A 16,994-nucleotide genomic window follows, 5' to 3' on the forward strand; every position below is an offset into this window, starting at 1 on the left:
CCATGGCAGCAGGCCAATGACCCACTCCTCAGACAGCCAGAGATTCCTGGGACCTCCTCCCCTCTGCCCCAGGTCCCCCGGCTGTCACTCTCACCACACACTATGGGTTGCCAACTATAAAATGAAAAACAAGCCCAAACAATCCTAAAGAGTCCAAAAAAGCAAAAAATATTTTTTTTATTTATGATACAAATATCAAGATAATAATAGTAATGGGATCTGCAGCATGTTCTGCAGTTACAGTAACTAAAGAAGATTCAGGAGTTATAGCTGCACTTTAGGGGTTTGTTTTCTCTGTACACTACAATATATCCCCAGCTTTACACTATAATTACACACATCATGTTCTGTCTGGTCGCATATATACTCTCCATATCTACTGCATACAACACAGACAGGTTCCCCCAAGAGGAGCCAACGCTGAAGTTTACCTACCAACACCTGAGGTCACGCCCACGTTAGAGACCAGCAGCGTCCTTACACTGACTAAAGCGTTATTATACACAAGGAAATAAAGTTTTTTTTTTTGAAAATAAATAAAAATGTTGTGAAGCCCAAAAATCCGCAACCCGCGACCACCAGAAAAACCCTGCAACTCTGGGGGAAAAAAACAAGCCCAATTCCGCTTGTTATAAGCGGAATTGGCAACTATGCCCACACTTCTGTTAAACTCATTCCAGCCTTGTGTTGCTAAGTAACCATTCCTGGCGTATCTCCTCTGGGTCCTAGTGCCGGGGCCATGCATTGTCAGGGGGAGTGGTGAATAACAACGCCAGAGAGGGCGTTGCAATAGTCATGTGTGAATGAAAATTACTCAGATGTCTTTCTCTGTGGCACGGTGTTGGCCCAAATGCTGCTGCCCAAACTACCAATGGTTGTGCTTCTATGAAATAGGGGTAGCACTACTTGGTGATTTAAATGATGAAGTACACTTGATTAGCAGCTTCTTCCTCAAATTACTTTCTTTATTGCTATTGAAGCAATAAGGCTGTGCTATGAGAGTGTTGTGTTTTGTGTTTTTTTTTTTTTTTTTTTTTGTGTGCTTTTGATATATGTATGGCACTGTAGAATGTGTTTGTTGCCTGAGATCATATAAATAAAATTTTAGGACTTCGTGTGGAACATATGAAATGTTAATTGTATCCTGATATGTAAAAATAGATGTGAAAGAGGGTGTACTTTTTCATATAACGTGTGTGTGTGTATATGTATGTATGTGTATATATATATATATATATATATATATATATATATGTATATGTATGTATATTATACACTTTTGTAGTCCTTTTGAGATTAGTGACTGTTAATTCGTTGCTCATTCTAAGGAGATTCTGGTCTGGTAAACTGTAGTGGGGAAAATGGCCGATTGTGATCATCAAACATTTTATCCTCTTCTCTGGCTCATCCTGCCTGCAGCATATTGATGGGCCAACGAGTTATGTATATAGGTCATTGCACACTGCAGACAGGAGGGAGCACATTGAAATAATTCCACCGTGGTTTGGGGGCTTTTGCTTTTGTTTACTACAACTGTTTATCCCTGCTGTTTAATATAAACAGGACAGAGCTGACGTCCTGTTCGATCCCTGTCAAGGTCTAAGCAAGATTACTCTAATTGAAACCTCATCTGCATGATCGTCTTCAACGGTCTTAAATGTATAATATAATATCTGAAAAGATCTTCTAAAATATTGTCATAGCAGATTCTGGGCTTTTTTGTTTAGGCTGTGAGGGGGAACATTAAGTGTGGGCTGTCTGACTAGAAAGGGTTAAGAAGGTAGCTTGGTAAAGGTATTTTGATGTGTGGAACAGTGCCATAAAAACGGTCCCTAGGTGCATACTTGCAGTGAGTTCTGTGTTCTTGGAAATATCCAATTGGTTTTCATACCGTAGTAGCGCTGTGCTGGGTTGAAATAAAAACTTGCCTTTTTAACAAAATATTTTCTTTTTTCAAATTTTTTTGCAGTCGATCTTTGTAGCAGTTTTGTGACTTTAACATCAATTGTTGTTTGGAATATGTATAGGAAAAATACTAGAATCATAAATACTTTTTAAGACCATGGTACTTAAAGTGGACTGTTCACCGTTGATGAACACTTACTCCATGTCATGACCAGACCCACATGGGCATGTGTGAAATTGTTGAAACAAAACCAGCCGGTCTGCCTATGAATGGCTTATTAACTAAAACTCCCCAACAGTGTCTCACAAAATAAAACCTAAGGTCCTGCCACCACTAACATTTTTTTCAAGAGCTTTGATACTCTTCGAATGTGTTCAGTTCCTCCCTGTGCTCTGTTCATCACAAACTAGTATGGTATTTGTTCTATACTGGTATGGTATTTTATAAATGTGAAATGACTGCTATATTGGTTCCTTGCAGAGATAAAATATTCCTATATGTTGCTTATGGTGACTGTATAAGTCATTGACTCATTCTGTTACACTCAGAAGTAGAGATGGTCACTGCCCCCCGTGTTTTGGTTTTGGATCTGTATTCGCTTCGTGTTTTGCCAAAACCGCCCTTGCGTGTTTTGGTTTTGTTTGGTTTTGTTTTGCAATTTTGTTTAAAATCCAATTTTATTTGGGGTAAAATAACCTAATTTAGTGCTCCACCTGTTTCTTGCATAAGTAAGGTAATTCTAAAGCGAATTATGAAAAAAACAGTTTAATCCCTGGTAGGCTGTCCTTAATTGTACACACAAACCTATTTGTCTTCCTCTCCATCTTTGCCTATTGTCAATGCAGCCATCGTCTCTCTAGGCCCCCCTCCACTTGTAGTAAAATAGAAAAGAAGCGGCCTGCATAGACTGTAGTACATAAAACGAAATGGACAAAGGCAGTTTGGTGGCTGTCTGCATAGCCCCCCCCCTCCACTTGTAGTTAAATAGAAAAGAAGCAGCCTGCATAGACTGAACAATATAAAAATAAACAGACCGAAACCAAACTGCCTTTGTCCATTTATTTTTATATTGTTCAGTCTATGCAGGCTGCTTCTTTTCTATTTAACTACAAGTGGAGGGGGGTGGGGGGGGCTATGCAGACAGCCACCAAACTGCCTTTGTCCATTTAAGACCCCCTTTCCACTAGTAGTAAAATAGAAAACAAATCAGCCGGTATAGACTGTAGAATATAAATGGAAATGGAGAAAGGCAGTTTGGTGTCTCTGTGTATGACATCCTACCCTTATCGTGAAATTGACAAAACAGCAGCCTTTCAAGACTGCACGTGATATAGAAATGCTCCAAGTCCCTTACCTATTTGGGGGTAGATTACACCCTACACTTATATAGAGAGTTTTAAAAAGATGTTATCGTCATCATCTTCAGCATCATTCTCGCCCTCATCAGTGTGTACTTCATCATAACAGACTATCAATTCATCTCCGCTTGAATCCGCCATTAGAGAACTGTAAGTGCTTGGATGTATTTGATGGTAAAGGCCTTCCTCATAGAAGATGTAGTTCATTTTTATGAACATCATTTTCTCCACATTTTTTGGAAGTAACCTCCTACGTCGATCACTGACTAGGTTCCCGGCTGTGCTGGACACTCGTTCAGAGTACACACTGGAGGGTGGGCAGCTTAGGTATTGCAAAGCAAGTTTGTACATGGGTTTCCAAATGGCCTGCTTTTCTTCCCAGTAAGGAAAGGGACTGTCTGACATTTCCATATCAATTACCTCTTGAAAATAATCCTCCACCATCCTTTGCATGTTAATACTGGGATTGGATGGCTTTATGGGCAAGGTCACACCTTTTTGGTAACAATCTTTCAAACCAGCCCAGATGTCAAACTTTTGTGGTCTGCCACCTATGTCATGCCTGCTTCTGTAGCAGGACTTGCACAATCAACCGCATCCTCATCAGCGCCCTCGTCGGCTACCCAAATCTCCCCCTCATCCTCTTCTAATTCCAAAGTGTCATCCTCACTTGGTGTATCACTGGCTACACTCGGGCTGTTCAGGCACACATCATCATAAATGCTGAAACGGCCCTTCTGTATGGGTACACTATCAGAATGGTCACGATTGCACATACCACTCGTGGGTGGACTCTCCTCAGGGATTGGTGTCATTTCAAATTCTGAGCATATATTTTCCTCTAATGCCTTACTTGTTTCTTGCTGCTCGGCTTTCACACGTAACAGTACTTGTGCACCACTTTTGGAATCCAAATTACTTGGTCTTGCTTGCTAACGAGTGACCTTACAAGAAGAAGGCTCAGTAACATTTTTACATCTGGCAGTAAAAGAGAAAGGCGAAGGCCTCATTCTTTCTTTGCCACTACTTGTGTAGAATGGCATGTTGGCAATTTTTTTTTTTTTTAGCGGCAGTGAAGTTTTCATCAGTTACAGCTCTTTTTCTCTAACACGGTTACATTTTTTAATTTTTGTTTTTTTTTCCCCTGACTTAAAAAGACTATGTACTTTTTACATTGGCTTTACCAGCTGACGTACAGGGAAAACTACCATCAGGACTGGTGCCAGCACCTGCTTGCTGATCCTGCTCATATGTGGACTGCTTTGAATCCATTTTAATGAGCCCAAAGCACTTGTAGTGCAAAATATTCAATAGATAGTGCTGCTAGATATGACTTTTTGCAGCCAGATAAATTATTGTTTCACACTGGGGAATATGAGACACCCCAAAGCACTTGTAGAACGGATGCCCTCTTCTTAAAAAATATACTGTGTGTGTGTGTGTATATGTATATGTATATGTATATGTGTGTATATATATATATGTGTGTATATATATATATATATATATATATATATATATATATATATATATATATATATATATATATATATATATATATATTCTCCTAGTTAGAGGGCTTTGTAAATGTGACCACCCCGCAAGCATACAGGACCAGACTGTCTCCTATATATATATATATATATATAAGGGAGTAACCAAGTGAAGAAAGTGAGCAAAATACAAATGGGCAGGAGGATACCTAAAAAAAAAAAAAAAAAAAGTGGTTGTTAGTGACTCAGATTTTGTACCAGAGGCTGTTAGCTTGGCACTGTTTGTGTATGTCCAGATTGAACAGGTGCCTTGGACACCTAATCAGATGGTAAAGGTGATGTACATCTGTTCTACAGGCACCTTTGCTTGGGAATAGAATATAGTGTGGTATTCTTGCTGCCTGTAGATTACTAAAGACCTTCCCACAATCTAGTTTAATTGGTCCCATCAAATAAATGGCCACCTATGCTTTAACATTTTCTGAAATGTCTGACCTCACAATCTCTTGCTGTATGGTCTCACTTGCTAGTGCTGATATGTGTTAGGTGAATGCTTAGCTGCATAAGTCCTGTTTAGTAGGACTGGGATGTGAGGACTATAAAGGAATATGAAGAAAAGTGTTTTGGTTCCCCCTACCCAAGAAGAGAATAAGCACTAAATGTCAGGTATGTGACTTGTGAGGCTTTGCAGGAAAGTAAAGTATCTACTTTTCATTTGAGGAGTTGCATTTTCCAGAGGAGAGTATGAATACATTTTGTAGTATAGCAAATGGCATGTGTTAAATGCTCTCCTTATTTAAATGTCCTTGAGGACCTATGTGGGTAGAACAAGGATTTACATTGAATGGGTCCTTTACTACGTTCACAATGGAGGCTTGCCACAGGAGGTGGATTACTTTGGTAGTTTGTTCGGTTTACATTTGGCCGGGACAACCTGTCCCTGAAAATTGTGTGGGTGCATTCTACTAGATTGGTGGGTGCCTCTGCTGAACAGCTGTGCCATGTGACCACCTGGTCTTCAGTATATGCATCCAAAGAAACCTGTTCTGTATGTAAGGTGCTGTGCTCTGCGAGTTTCCTCCCTTTGGGATGTCTCCAGTATCCCCATAGATGGAAGAGCAAATGGGATTTGTGTACTTGCGTTAAATGCTTTTCTATGAATCCAATATGGGGGGACGGGACGGACTGGATGCCCCGCTTTATGCTATTTCTTGTTCTTTTGTTCTTTTAAGTCATCCTTGTTAGGATTCTGGTACTTGTTGGAGAACGTTGTTTTCTCCTCTCCCTCTTGTTCTGTACTCCTGTTCTGCCCTTTGGGGCTTTGTTAGAAACATACATTTAAATAAGTAAATTTGTGCTATCTTGTAGTGGTCAGGTCTTGTTGGATAGGTATAGTGTCCCATGTATGTAAGGCTTCTCATTGCTGTACAAATACTTGATAATTGGCATTCATTATGATCTTGGTTTTTGTATTCATTTCTATTGTTGTAAATCTGTGTTGTGTTAGATGCATTAACAATAAAAACTCACTGGTGTTATGTGCATCTTACAGCTGGCAGCTGTAAGATGCACATAACACCATAAGAAACGTAGGCCATGTATAAACCAAAGGCCCATCACAGGCTTATATCCTTTGTTGTTTTTAAAGTCTACTAAATTACTTCTCTCGCATTTCATTGCATATCAGCATGAATACAACCATATGTTTAGATAAGAAACGTTTTATATATAAAAATTTAAAAAATGTGAATCTTTATCACTCGTAACATCCATACCACTTTGGATACCATTGTTTTCATAAATGACTTGGTGTGTCTCTTTTTAGCAGAAATACTTTAATGTATTATACTGATTGCTACTATATTCCTTCATTGTACTGTTCATTTATGATGTATTGATCTGGTCCACAATAAAAAAACATATTTTGGGGGGAAAAAAACCCCAATAAACTGGACCAAAAGAATGCTCATTGCTCTAATTGGAATGACCTAGATTCAGAACTCATTACTGCACTCTCCCCCATCTATGACTCTGCATCACATTGCTTTGTTGGAGTGCATTTATTTTCTGTAGAAATTATAATTGATATAATTTGTTTGTATAATGTGTGTGTAAAAAAAGATCTGTCCTATACTGCAACACAATTCTCTAACACACATACTAAACCTCTTTATATTTCTGATCTCTTTTAAGGACAAGAAACCCAAAATACTTCATTATCAGTTTTGTAGAGTGTGACTGGATCGCATAGAAACAACTTATTGTAGAAATTTATTTCAATTCGTAGTGCAGGTGCCAATTTATATCACTGCAACTGTATTGATTTTTTTTTTTTATATTGTGTTATATTTCTGTATAGGAAATTGGTTTGAGACGGTATGCCAGGGGATGAAATTTTGGTTTTGTTGTGTTAACTTCAAAAGGCAGGTTAATCACATGGCAATTAAGTTATTTAGACCTGTGACGAAATGAGTTTGATAACCCTGTGAGCATGTCTCATTTCTCACATAATGTGGATTATAGTACTTTTTATAGCCCATGCTGTTTGTTCCCCAGCTCACCAGACTACAACTGCATTGTCCAATAACATGTGGCTAAGGGGACATTGTAATTCAGTGTACATATGTATATTGTTTATTGTATATTGATAACTTGAAGTAAGGTTGCTATTCATTGTCCTTAAGCTGAAGCCAGGGGGATTGTGGGTAGGGATCAGGTTGCCAAGTGCTGGAGTAGAAAAACTAATTAGTGTCCATTGTTCTCACCAGGCTAGTCCAGACAGGCCATCTAACAGGGGAGGTTCTCTGGAAGGACATCTCATCTTCACTGCCCTGTCCAAACCCCCTAGTATTGCACTGACCAATGGTTAAGAAGAATAGACCCAGGGGTTTGCCCAGGGAGGGGAAAGACTGGAAATTAGACCTGGGATATAAGGAACAACTCCAAGGGGGAAGGGTGGTCATGCTTGGATTTCATTCAGGAAGGTGCAAGATGGAGTTTTGAATTGTCGTTTTCTAACTCTAGTCTATATATGCAGCTGAGAGGGATCCATGGGTCATGAAGTCTGGACAGCAGGTGACTATATCTCCTTAAGTTATTGGGGTAAGGGACAGATGATGTAGTAAATCTGCCTGGCATTTATTTACTGTGTGTATATAATATTCTAGTGTTGTTTGTATGACAATAAATATACTGTTGTATTTTTATAACTGCATTTTGCCTGAGTGACCATACGAATCTTAGAAGGTACTAGGTAGCACTGGGCCAGATATACCCAGTATCTTCACAAGACCTTTCTGGCCAACATACTTTTTTTAGTCTGAAGGCACAGCAGGAGGTTGTTACCTTTATTTTTCCTGTGTAGTTTTTCATTGTCTATCTTAGAACCTGTCTCTACAATGTAGACAGCATGGATTGAGGAAATCGGATTGATGTAAATTTTGATAACTTAAAATTGTGTTAACTCAAAGTCTAGAGAATATATCACATCCGGATGTTAAATATCTGATGTAGTATCTCAGATGTTATGGTCCCAGCGAGGAAAATGGGCTGGTTTACCCCCTGCCTACATACGAGTCAGATACTGTATACAAAGAGCTCTGTTTGACCATGTAATGTATAATTCCATCTGTAACTTCTGGAGACTCGCTAGTACCTCAAACTAGCATGTAAAAGTCCCTGTCAGGGCTCTTGAGCAATAGAACATCACTGCTTGAAGTTTCTGCCTGCAACTATTACCGGCTGTAATCCTGTGACCAACAAATAAGAGCTTATGCTCCAATCCATTCCCCAGGAAGCGAAGTCCCTAACTGGAGCTCAAAGATCATCAACTATTGAGAGGCAGGGGCTGCTGCCCCGGGACTGGTCTCTCCCTCTCTGGTACTATTTTTAGCCAGGAGGGAGAGCCAGACCCTGAAGCAGAGTCCCTGGAAGTAACTTTGGGCGGGAGATTTAAAGGCTAAATCTCTTGCCCCAGTCAGTCAGACAGGCACCAGGGGAGGAGAGTGGGCTGAGCCCCCCCTCTTCCTGGAAGTTTTTGGACGGGGGGGGGGGGGGGGGGGAAGTATTCAGCATCTCTGGCCAGTATGACAGGCCAGGGGGATCCACAGCAAACTAGATCCATAGAAAGAGATCAGGGGTATCGGCCCAGGTACACCAGCAACAGGGTACACTAGCGGCAACAGTTACCCTGAAGGAACCCACTTCTGGATGCTGGTAAAGAGTCCAGTGTTGGCAGCAGCTTAAGCCTCTCCTACTGCAGTTGGAGGGCGCATTTGGAATAAAGAAAGGGAATGGTAACACAGTAAGCCCAGCTGGTTCCCAGCAATAACAGATGGGGTGACATAGGAGCTCCATCCTGTCAGAGATTAACTGCAGTATAATTTTCAAGTAATTGAAAAGAATGTCATATCCCAAAATATAATATCATGGGGAAAGTATCTATTGAGATCTGTACCAATCATTACTTGCACCATGTACTTTAAGCCTGTATAAAAAGATAGTGGCATGTAAATATAAATGGGCAGCAGAGTGGTTAGGGGTTAACCCCTCTGTGCTGGGGTTAGGAGTTCTTTTCCGGCCAGGGCCTGTTCTGTGTGACATTTATATGTTCTCCCCATGTTTGTGTGTTTCCTGTGGATGCTCAGTCTTTATTTCACATTCCTTGCTCGGGCTCAGGTTCAGCTGTGATTCATTCCCCAACCTCTCCTCCTTTCTCTAGTGAGTGGATTGTGATACCCCTTGCACCATATTGCTCTGTATGGCTAGTCATAATTGTGTCGTGAATTGTTCTGCAGTGTGGTGCCCTATAAATAAAGGATAATAAAAATACCCTGCTTAATTGGATTCAGATAAAAAGGACCCGTTTGTGATAGACATTTAGAATGTACGCTCCATTTGGGACTGATGTGAATAATTTGTCTGTAAGCGCTGCCTAATATGATTGGCCGCACGCACCCCCACACGCGATGATTGTGACCAAAACTGGTAGTAAATTCACAGTGCAGGGGTCAAAGTGTATATTCTGGAGGAAGATAAGGATCAATGCAGCTGTTTATGGAATCTGCACAGCTGGAGATCAAATTCCCATATATTGTTTTTTTTTGCCAAAAGCTGAGCAAATGCAAAGGGATTCCTTAGTCGGCAAAATTATTTCTATTCTTCCAGTAAAGTATTTGTTTTCCTATGTGTCAGCTACATATTTCCGTTTGCATGTGCTGGTGGAGCCAGCCATATGGGATTTAAATGAACTGTACAGACAATGTAACACTACCCTTTGAAAATGCTACTTTGTACTCTGCAGTTGTACGGATCACCACAATGTGTGTTGTCAAGGGTTCTTAATAACTTCATGAACAGTATTCTAATGAATCTTGGTTCAGCTGACAGAATTGGCCTCCTGGTGCAGAGGAGGCTCTTACTACACCTTATAGCAACCATCAGATGTTTTTTTTTTTTTTTTTTTAAATACACTGGGGAAGACGGAATCTGGTTCATATGGTTACAGTAGTCTTTTGTGTGTTTACCCCACCATCTCTATGTAACCGTTTGAGAGCTTTAATCTGTTGAAATACAAGGTATTGCAGTCTTGTTAGATTGGTAAAATACAGCAAGTATAGATAAATATACTCGCTACAAGAGTCCAAATTCTTTTAAGATTCTCTACCTTAACACTTGGAATGTAGTAAAGTTGCTATCTGCTAAATGCCTGTTACATCACCCTTAGTTCTTGTTGGCGGCTGTGTTCTAATTTTTAAAATGTTGGCAACTGCATATTTCACGTTTGTTATTTTACTGAAAATGTGTACATGGATTTTGTAGCATAAACACACACACACACACACCAGTCGGACCAAGAAAATATATTGGTGGGGATATTTCTTTTCATGGTTTGGAATGTTCCTAGTACCTTCCACAAAACATTGAAATTACTAAATCGGTTCCAAGGTGAGTATAATTATTTCTGCTTGGATACCAAGTAAAAACATGGGGTGTAGTTATTTTGGAATGTGTCCAAAGATGAGCTGATAGGATTTCAAGGGAATCTTTTCTCTCACAAACACGATAAATCTCACTGGTATAAACAAGTCCAGTGTGTTCTAAGTTCAAACACACAATATTAAAGCTCTTCATGTACAGTGGATGCTTGACATAAGCTGAGAAATATTCAGAAATATGCCCATTGGCAGCTATGTGTGACTTTTGTGGCTTGAGCTGCATTATCTTCAATAGATATTACTTATTGTAAGGGCTTATAACCAAACATGTATTTAACCTACAACAAAACAAGTAGTAGAATAGACATTATAATGGGACTGCTAGCTGGACCAGACAATAACACTCACAAACGTGCATGTGAAAAACATAGAAATAATATGATTTAAAACAAACTTTGTTTTTGTGGGTACCTTTTTCACAAAAATTGGGAATTACCTAATTGAATCATCCCCAAAAAAGAAGATATTGTAAGTTCACTTAGGCAGAAATATCTAAATAAATCCCTAATATTACAAGGAAAATACATACAGCATGAAAATAGAATGTATATACATAAAAGGATAATAAAAATTGCTCCTGGTTGAGTTATAAACAGCTAAGGGCAAACATTGCATTGAGATTACCAAATGCCTGGGTCCCTCTCCCATTCAAATTATTTTTGAAGTGCACAGCTTTTAGTGTGGATTTAATAAAAGCCATTGTAATGGTAGGGGGGGGGGGGCATCATATTTTAATAATTCTCTATGCTTCCAATTGCTGGTATCCAACATCTGCACCAGAAATTCACAGGCTCTTAGTAAATTAGGTACAATGAAGGACATCTTCGGTACTCACTAGCTTCTCAGCGTCAAGCTCCACTATGACTCCAAAGCAGAACAGGGATTTATGATTTGTCACCAAACGTTTATCTCGCCAACAGCCTTAAATACTCAAACACCAGCTGACCCCAAATTATAGGGCTTAAAAACCACAATGGGTCAATTCCAAAAAACATTTTTCTCCTCAGTGATTAAGAACCACTGTGGGTGGATCTGAGCGCATTGCTCCCATAGATTGTAACCTTGTGAGCAGGGCCTTCTCACCACTTTTTATATTACCCCGTATTGTCTATTGCTCCGTTTCTCACCAATTGTAAAGCGCTACAGAATTTGCTGGCGCTATATAAAAAAAAAAGTTGATTTGTGCCAGTTTTAATTTGTAATATTTCTCAAACACAAGGCCTATAGAAAGCATCAATTAGCTTGAGACCTCTAGTATAACACATAGGGGGGAATTAAATTCCCTGAGTTGTTCTTTAGATCAACACAGGGCGCGCACTGTTATTTACTACGGTAATAGATGTGCATAATTACTGTTGGTACAGTAATTTCAACGCTCACGTGTACTTGCAGCTCTCTGAGTAGTCGGCAAAAATCTGTTAAAATTACCTTTATGAACGGTAATTTGCGCCCCGCGTTTTTCTTTAGGAAGACACGGAAATTAAATATGCCCATAGAGTAAGTCTGTTTGTTTACAGTTAATTAAACCCACAATTATACAAGCTACAGCATTGGTTTCCAACCGCTTTGATGTAGGCACACCTGCTATACAAATGACACATTCATAGCATGAATGTCAAAATATTGTAATAAATCCAGAAAGTTTAATAAATCCTCTGTTTGATGTCCTAAGGGAATTATAGCTAACTTATTTGCTTTTACTATTAAAGTATAGTTCACACACAGTCCTGTGGTACATTTTCAACTTAAGTAAGTTTCCTCCTATTACTGAAGGTCTTTTGTGGCACAGCCAGCCTTATAATAATCCAGACATACTAGTTGTGTAGCAATGAGCTATAGTAACAGATTTTGTTTGAACATGGCAATATGAGCAAAAATTGTATTGGAAATACTATGAACCCGATTCATCTTTAGACATAAATCCCGTTGCGTACCGTTTCTTGCGTGAAATTACTCTGCCTGTGCTCAAACTGAGTTTTCGCCAGGAAATACAATTGCTCCTATTCATGTCCAAACGCAAATTAGATTTCTAACTGCCTCTGACTTTAAGGGGTGGATGCACATATATAATGTACAGTAAGGGCATGCTGAGATCGAGAGCACATGTTTTTAGCTAGATCACTTGCACCAGCTACAGGGCAGGTGATAGTGATGACTACACGTATGCCAGAACACATGTCTGTAAGTAAGAGGAACTATAAAAATGCATTTTATGTACAGTACACATTAAGAACTTCCTCTATTTCATGTGTTTTTAAATAAGAATTTTTTTGCATATATTTTTGATTATTAAAACAATTTACAACTATTATACAGGTATTCCTCACTTAACGACCGAGTTCTTACGACTAGGTCGTTAAGCGTATTGGTCGCTAAGTGAGTACAGTACTGTTATATGCACCTACATGTATTGTAATCATTTTTATTGATTCTGAATGAAGAAATAGACTAAAGAAAACTGTATTTTGTTTGCTTTACATTGCATAACACTGCATAATAGAAAATAAACATGTGTACAGTAAAGCTCTACAAACAGCAGCAATTATAACAATGAGGACCCAGGGAGAACCTGGTCGTAACTCCGAGTGGTCATTAAATGGGTAGGTTGTTAAGTGAGGAGTACCTGTAGAGTGTTCGTGCTCATGTATTCTGATGGGACTTGTTGATATTGCATATATGCATGCGTGTATTCTGCACTGTGTTCTGTCTGCATACCGTAGTTAACATATAGCCAGAGCCTACCTGTGTGCAGAGTTTATAGCTTTGATTTGTCTCCAACAGGTGACATTGGAGAAGGTCCTGGGCATCACAGTGTCTGCTGGAAGAGGTCTATCCTGTGACCCAAAGACTGGTCTTGTCGCATATCCAGCTGGGTAAGTTGATTTTTATTTTTGTCAATTCATAGGGTGTTTTGTACAGCAGAGTGTGTAGTACTTTGTCAGAGAGGTGAAAACAGCAATGTTCTATGTTCTTGCATTTTTAATGTGTCGCACTAATTACTTTCATAACTAATTTAGGTTAATACAGTTAGAAGTTACCAGTAGGGTCTGTCTCTCTCATAAAGGGCTCTCTTCTTTAATAAAATGTCAACAAGAGGAAACCTTTGCAATTTAAAAAATGAAGCATGTCAAAGGTATAAACCAAAATGGTCCCCATGGGGACAACCCCAGAATACTATGGGGCATATTCAATTGTTGGTGTTACTGCCTGAAGTAACTACCGTTATTACGGTACTTTTCTCGCTGGATTCGAGCTGAAAACCGGCTTAGTATTACCGTAATAACGGTAATACTTTTTCCGCGGCAGAAACCGCCAACAATTGAATATGCCCCTCAGTGTCTATTCTTTACAAACCTAATATTGTGCACACTATGCTGCTCTGAAAGTATACATAATATTCTGTTTTTCTATTAAGTGAAGGGGAAATGCTGGGTAGTATTGGAGAAGGGAAAAGAGACCAGATAGGTATTTATCTCTAAAATCATTTCCCATTTCTGATTTTGAAACATGGTGATTGTCTTAACAGTTTGTGAAATTGGATTGGTTACTAAATTGCTCTCTAAGGTTTTTGTAGAAGCTTTGCAACTCCTATATAACATTCCTTTGCATTGATGATACAAGGTTTCTTATATATTTGTAACCCTTTGTACATACCCCTCCCTCCTTCCGTGTAGTGACAGCTATGTTTTTCTGTCTTGCAGATGCATTTTTTCTTTTTTGATTTTCTTGTGCACGTATTAACCCTGTTTGGTGATTAGGGAGGGCACTTCCAGCCTTGACATTCCTCAACCAGGTGTTGTGAGTTTTCTGCAACCCTCAGGCCAGGAACGAGCTATCTTTTTATTTATTTTTTTGTCTCCTACACCCAAGTTTGGGTGAAATCGAGGTCTCTCTTCCTGTGGTTATTCTTTCTTCGTCTTTCTAATTACAGTGTGTTACCAAGCCCTATAATTACTCATGATCTATTGAAAGCTGACTCCAAGATTCTGTCTTCTGTCAGACAGCTGTGTGAAGTGTAGAGAAGGTGATACTGTTTTCCTGCTCCAATTTTCCTTTTCATTTACTAGATAAAGTACTAAAGACTGACCACACGGTTATGTACAAAGGTGCCCAGTTCTCAATCATACTGGTCAAAGTGCTAAAAGTACACATTGTGTAAGCTGCCCTGTTGTCATTTACTGCATCTGAATAACATGGGATTCTGCCTCAGAAATTGAAATGCACTTTGTTTCTATTCCCTTCTACAAGTGAAACTGTCTCACAAAGTTGGGGCCAGAGTTCTTTTGACATAAAATTTGCCCGGAGGAGGAGGCTTCAGAACTTCGATTTCCAGCAATAAGTGACCTGGTGTCAAAAATGCCGATGGTACAGCTGCTGCGGCATCCATTCATTGTACTTGATGCACAATGGTTTTAAGGTGTCAAATTCAGTGTTCCCTTCCATCCAGCAGGTGAATGGACCACTACATAGTACTGGTTAGTATCTGAGAAACAGGTTCTGTTCGCCAACCAAGCAATTTTCCCTTTGGAGAAGGGGAGTTTCTACTCTAATTTGATGTTGGAGCAGTGATGTACAACAGGCAGGCCTCGGAGCCCTCCTAATTTATTGTCAAGTTTTGTTTTTTATAGCTTTTTAACACTGGGTTAAAATGCCTGCTGATATGTTGTTCAAGATGGATGTATCTTTCTTTGCTTTAAATATATTGTTTTAATTTGCTACTGAGTTTGACTGTAATGTGCTGCACTCTTGAAGGATAGCATTGCCCATTCTGCCCCTGGAGGGTATGGAGTTGCATTTCACTGCCTTAGAATGTGGAACTATGCACTGGATGTAAAGTTCCATATAGGCTATAACCCATACTTGCCAACTTTTCCTCGTTGGCTTCAGGGAGATCCTGGGCGAGGTAGGCGTGTGGGGCGGGGCTTGATGAATTGCATCATTTTGGTCTAAGATGACTAAATATTTGTGTTAAGCCCTGCCCCCGCCACTTATCTAATGCGGGGGCGAGAACCGGGTGGTTGCCCTGCACTCCGAGGAGGTCTCCCAGAAATGCGGGAGTCTCCCGGACATTCCGGGAGTGTAGGTAACTATGCGTTAAAGAAAAGCAGCTAATGAATCTCTAAAGACTGAAGTGTCTTTTACATTTCTGTCTCCATTACTGAAGTCATGTTGTCTGACCTGTCAGTCTTTGATTAAATCTTGGTCTCCATGAAAATGGCCACCTCCATAGGCATCAAAACATAGACATAGGACACAATTTCTGAACTGTCATCGTGACACAGTTGGCGAAGCCAAACATGTCTTGTACTGGCTCAGCATCAGGGAGAATGCCAGACTCTTCAGGGAGTGAGGGAGATCACCCCTATTTTAGGGAGTCTCCCTGACATTCAGGGAGAGTTGGCAAGTATGCTATAACCCACAGCAAGCAATCGGCTGTTGCCTGTTATATAGAGGCTGTAAAATGTAAACAAATGTATTACTGGATGTAATATTTTACGTTTTTGCATCAGTAAGCAGCCCATATTTCTTTTTTTTTTTTTCCAGTCCTATCTGTAGATTTTTTTTTTTATTTTGTGCTTTCAATTTAACTGTATGACCAAGCTGAGGAAGTTAAAAGGCAGCTGCTGTTAGAAATCACTCCCCTGTGAACCACGTTTGAATAGAAGACTGATTGTGTTGCCTCTTCATTAAATTTGTAAATATTCCAGCTTTTGTACAGATGTAAAAAATGACAAGTGGCTGCGACTGTAAGAGTTTGCAGAATTGGAGATAATGGTTTTACATAACCCACTTTAAAGAGTACAGTATTCGTTTAAGTATTTAGTTTGTACTAGTGAGTTGTTGTTTTTTGTTTTTTTTCCCTTGTTTTAACCACATTCATTAAAATTCCATAAATTGAGGGGACCAGTGTTGGTAACTGCGCTTGGAAAATCTAAAGAAAATTGTTTAGATTCCCAATAGAATAAAGACTTTTTTTTTTTTTTTTATCTTCCTACCTTCTGCTTTGAATAGTGGTCAAATAAATGAAATACAACACAGATGCTTTTCTGTATTAACCCAGACTACTGTCCACACATGTAAAGTAGCAAAAACATATAAACATGAATGTGTTGGGCATTGTGCGGACTACGTTACAAGAGGCATCATGTTTTCGCATAGTTTAGTTGTTGTAAAAAGATGAACAAATGACTGTTGTGTTGTACTTGGCACACAACAGAATGAGGCAAGCAAATGTGCCCTC

General features: G+C 39.4%; 1 protein-coding gene across 2 annotated transcripts in view; it reads left to right on the forward strand.

Annotated features, from left to right (window-relative positions):
- The window catches only part of LOC142135572 (mitogen-activated protein kinase-binding protein 1-like), a 114,856-nt gene that overhangs the window by 30,262 nt on the left and 67,600 nt on the right, over positions 1-16,994 (forward strand). For both annotated transcript variants that reach the window (XM_075194610.1, XM_075194611.1), the window contains exon 3: positions 13,535-13,626. In XM_075194610.1, coding sequence (XP_075050711.1) covers positions 13,535-13,626 — 92 coding nt within the window. The remainder of the gene's footprint in view (positions 1-13,534; positions 13,627-16,994) is intronic.

Source organism: Mixophyes fleayi, unplaced genomic scaffold (assembly GCF_038048845.1).
Source record: "Mixophyes fleayi isolate aMixFle1 unplaced genomic scaffold, aMixFle1.hap1 Scaffold_78, whole genome shotgun sequence".
NCBI classification, from domain to species: domain Eukaryota; kingdom Metazoa; phylum Chordata; class Amphibia; order Anura; family Limnodynastidae; genus Mixophyes; species Mixophyes fleayi.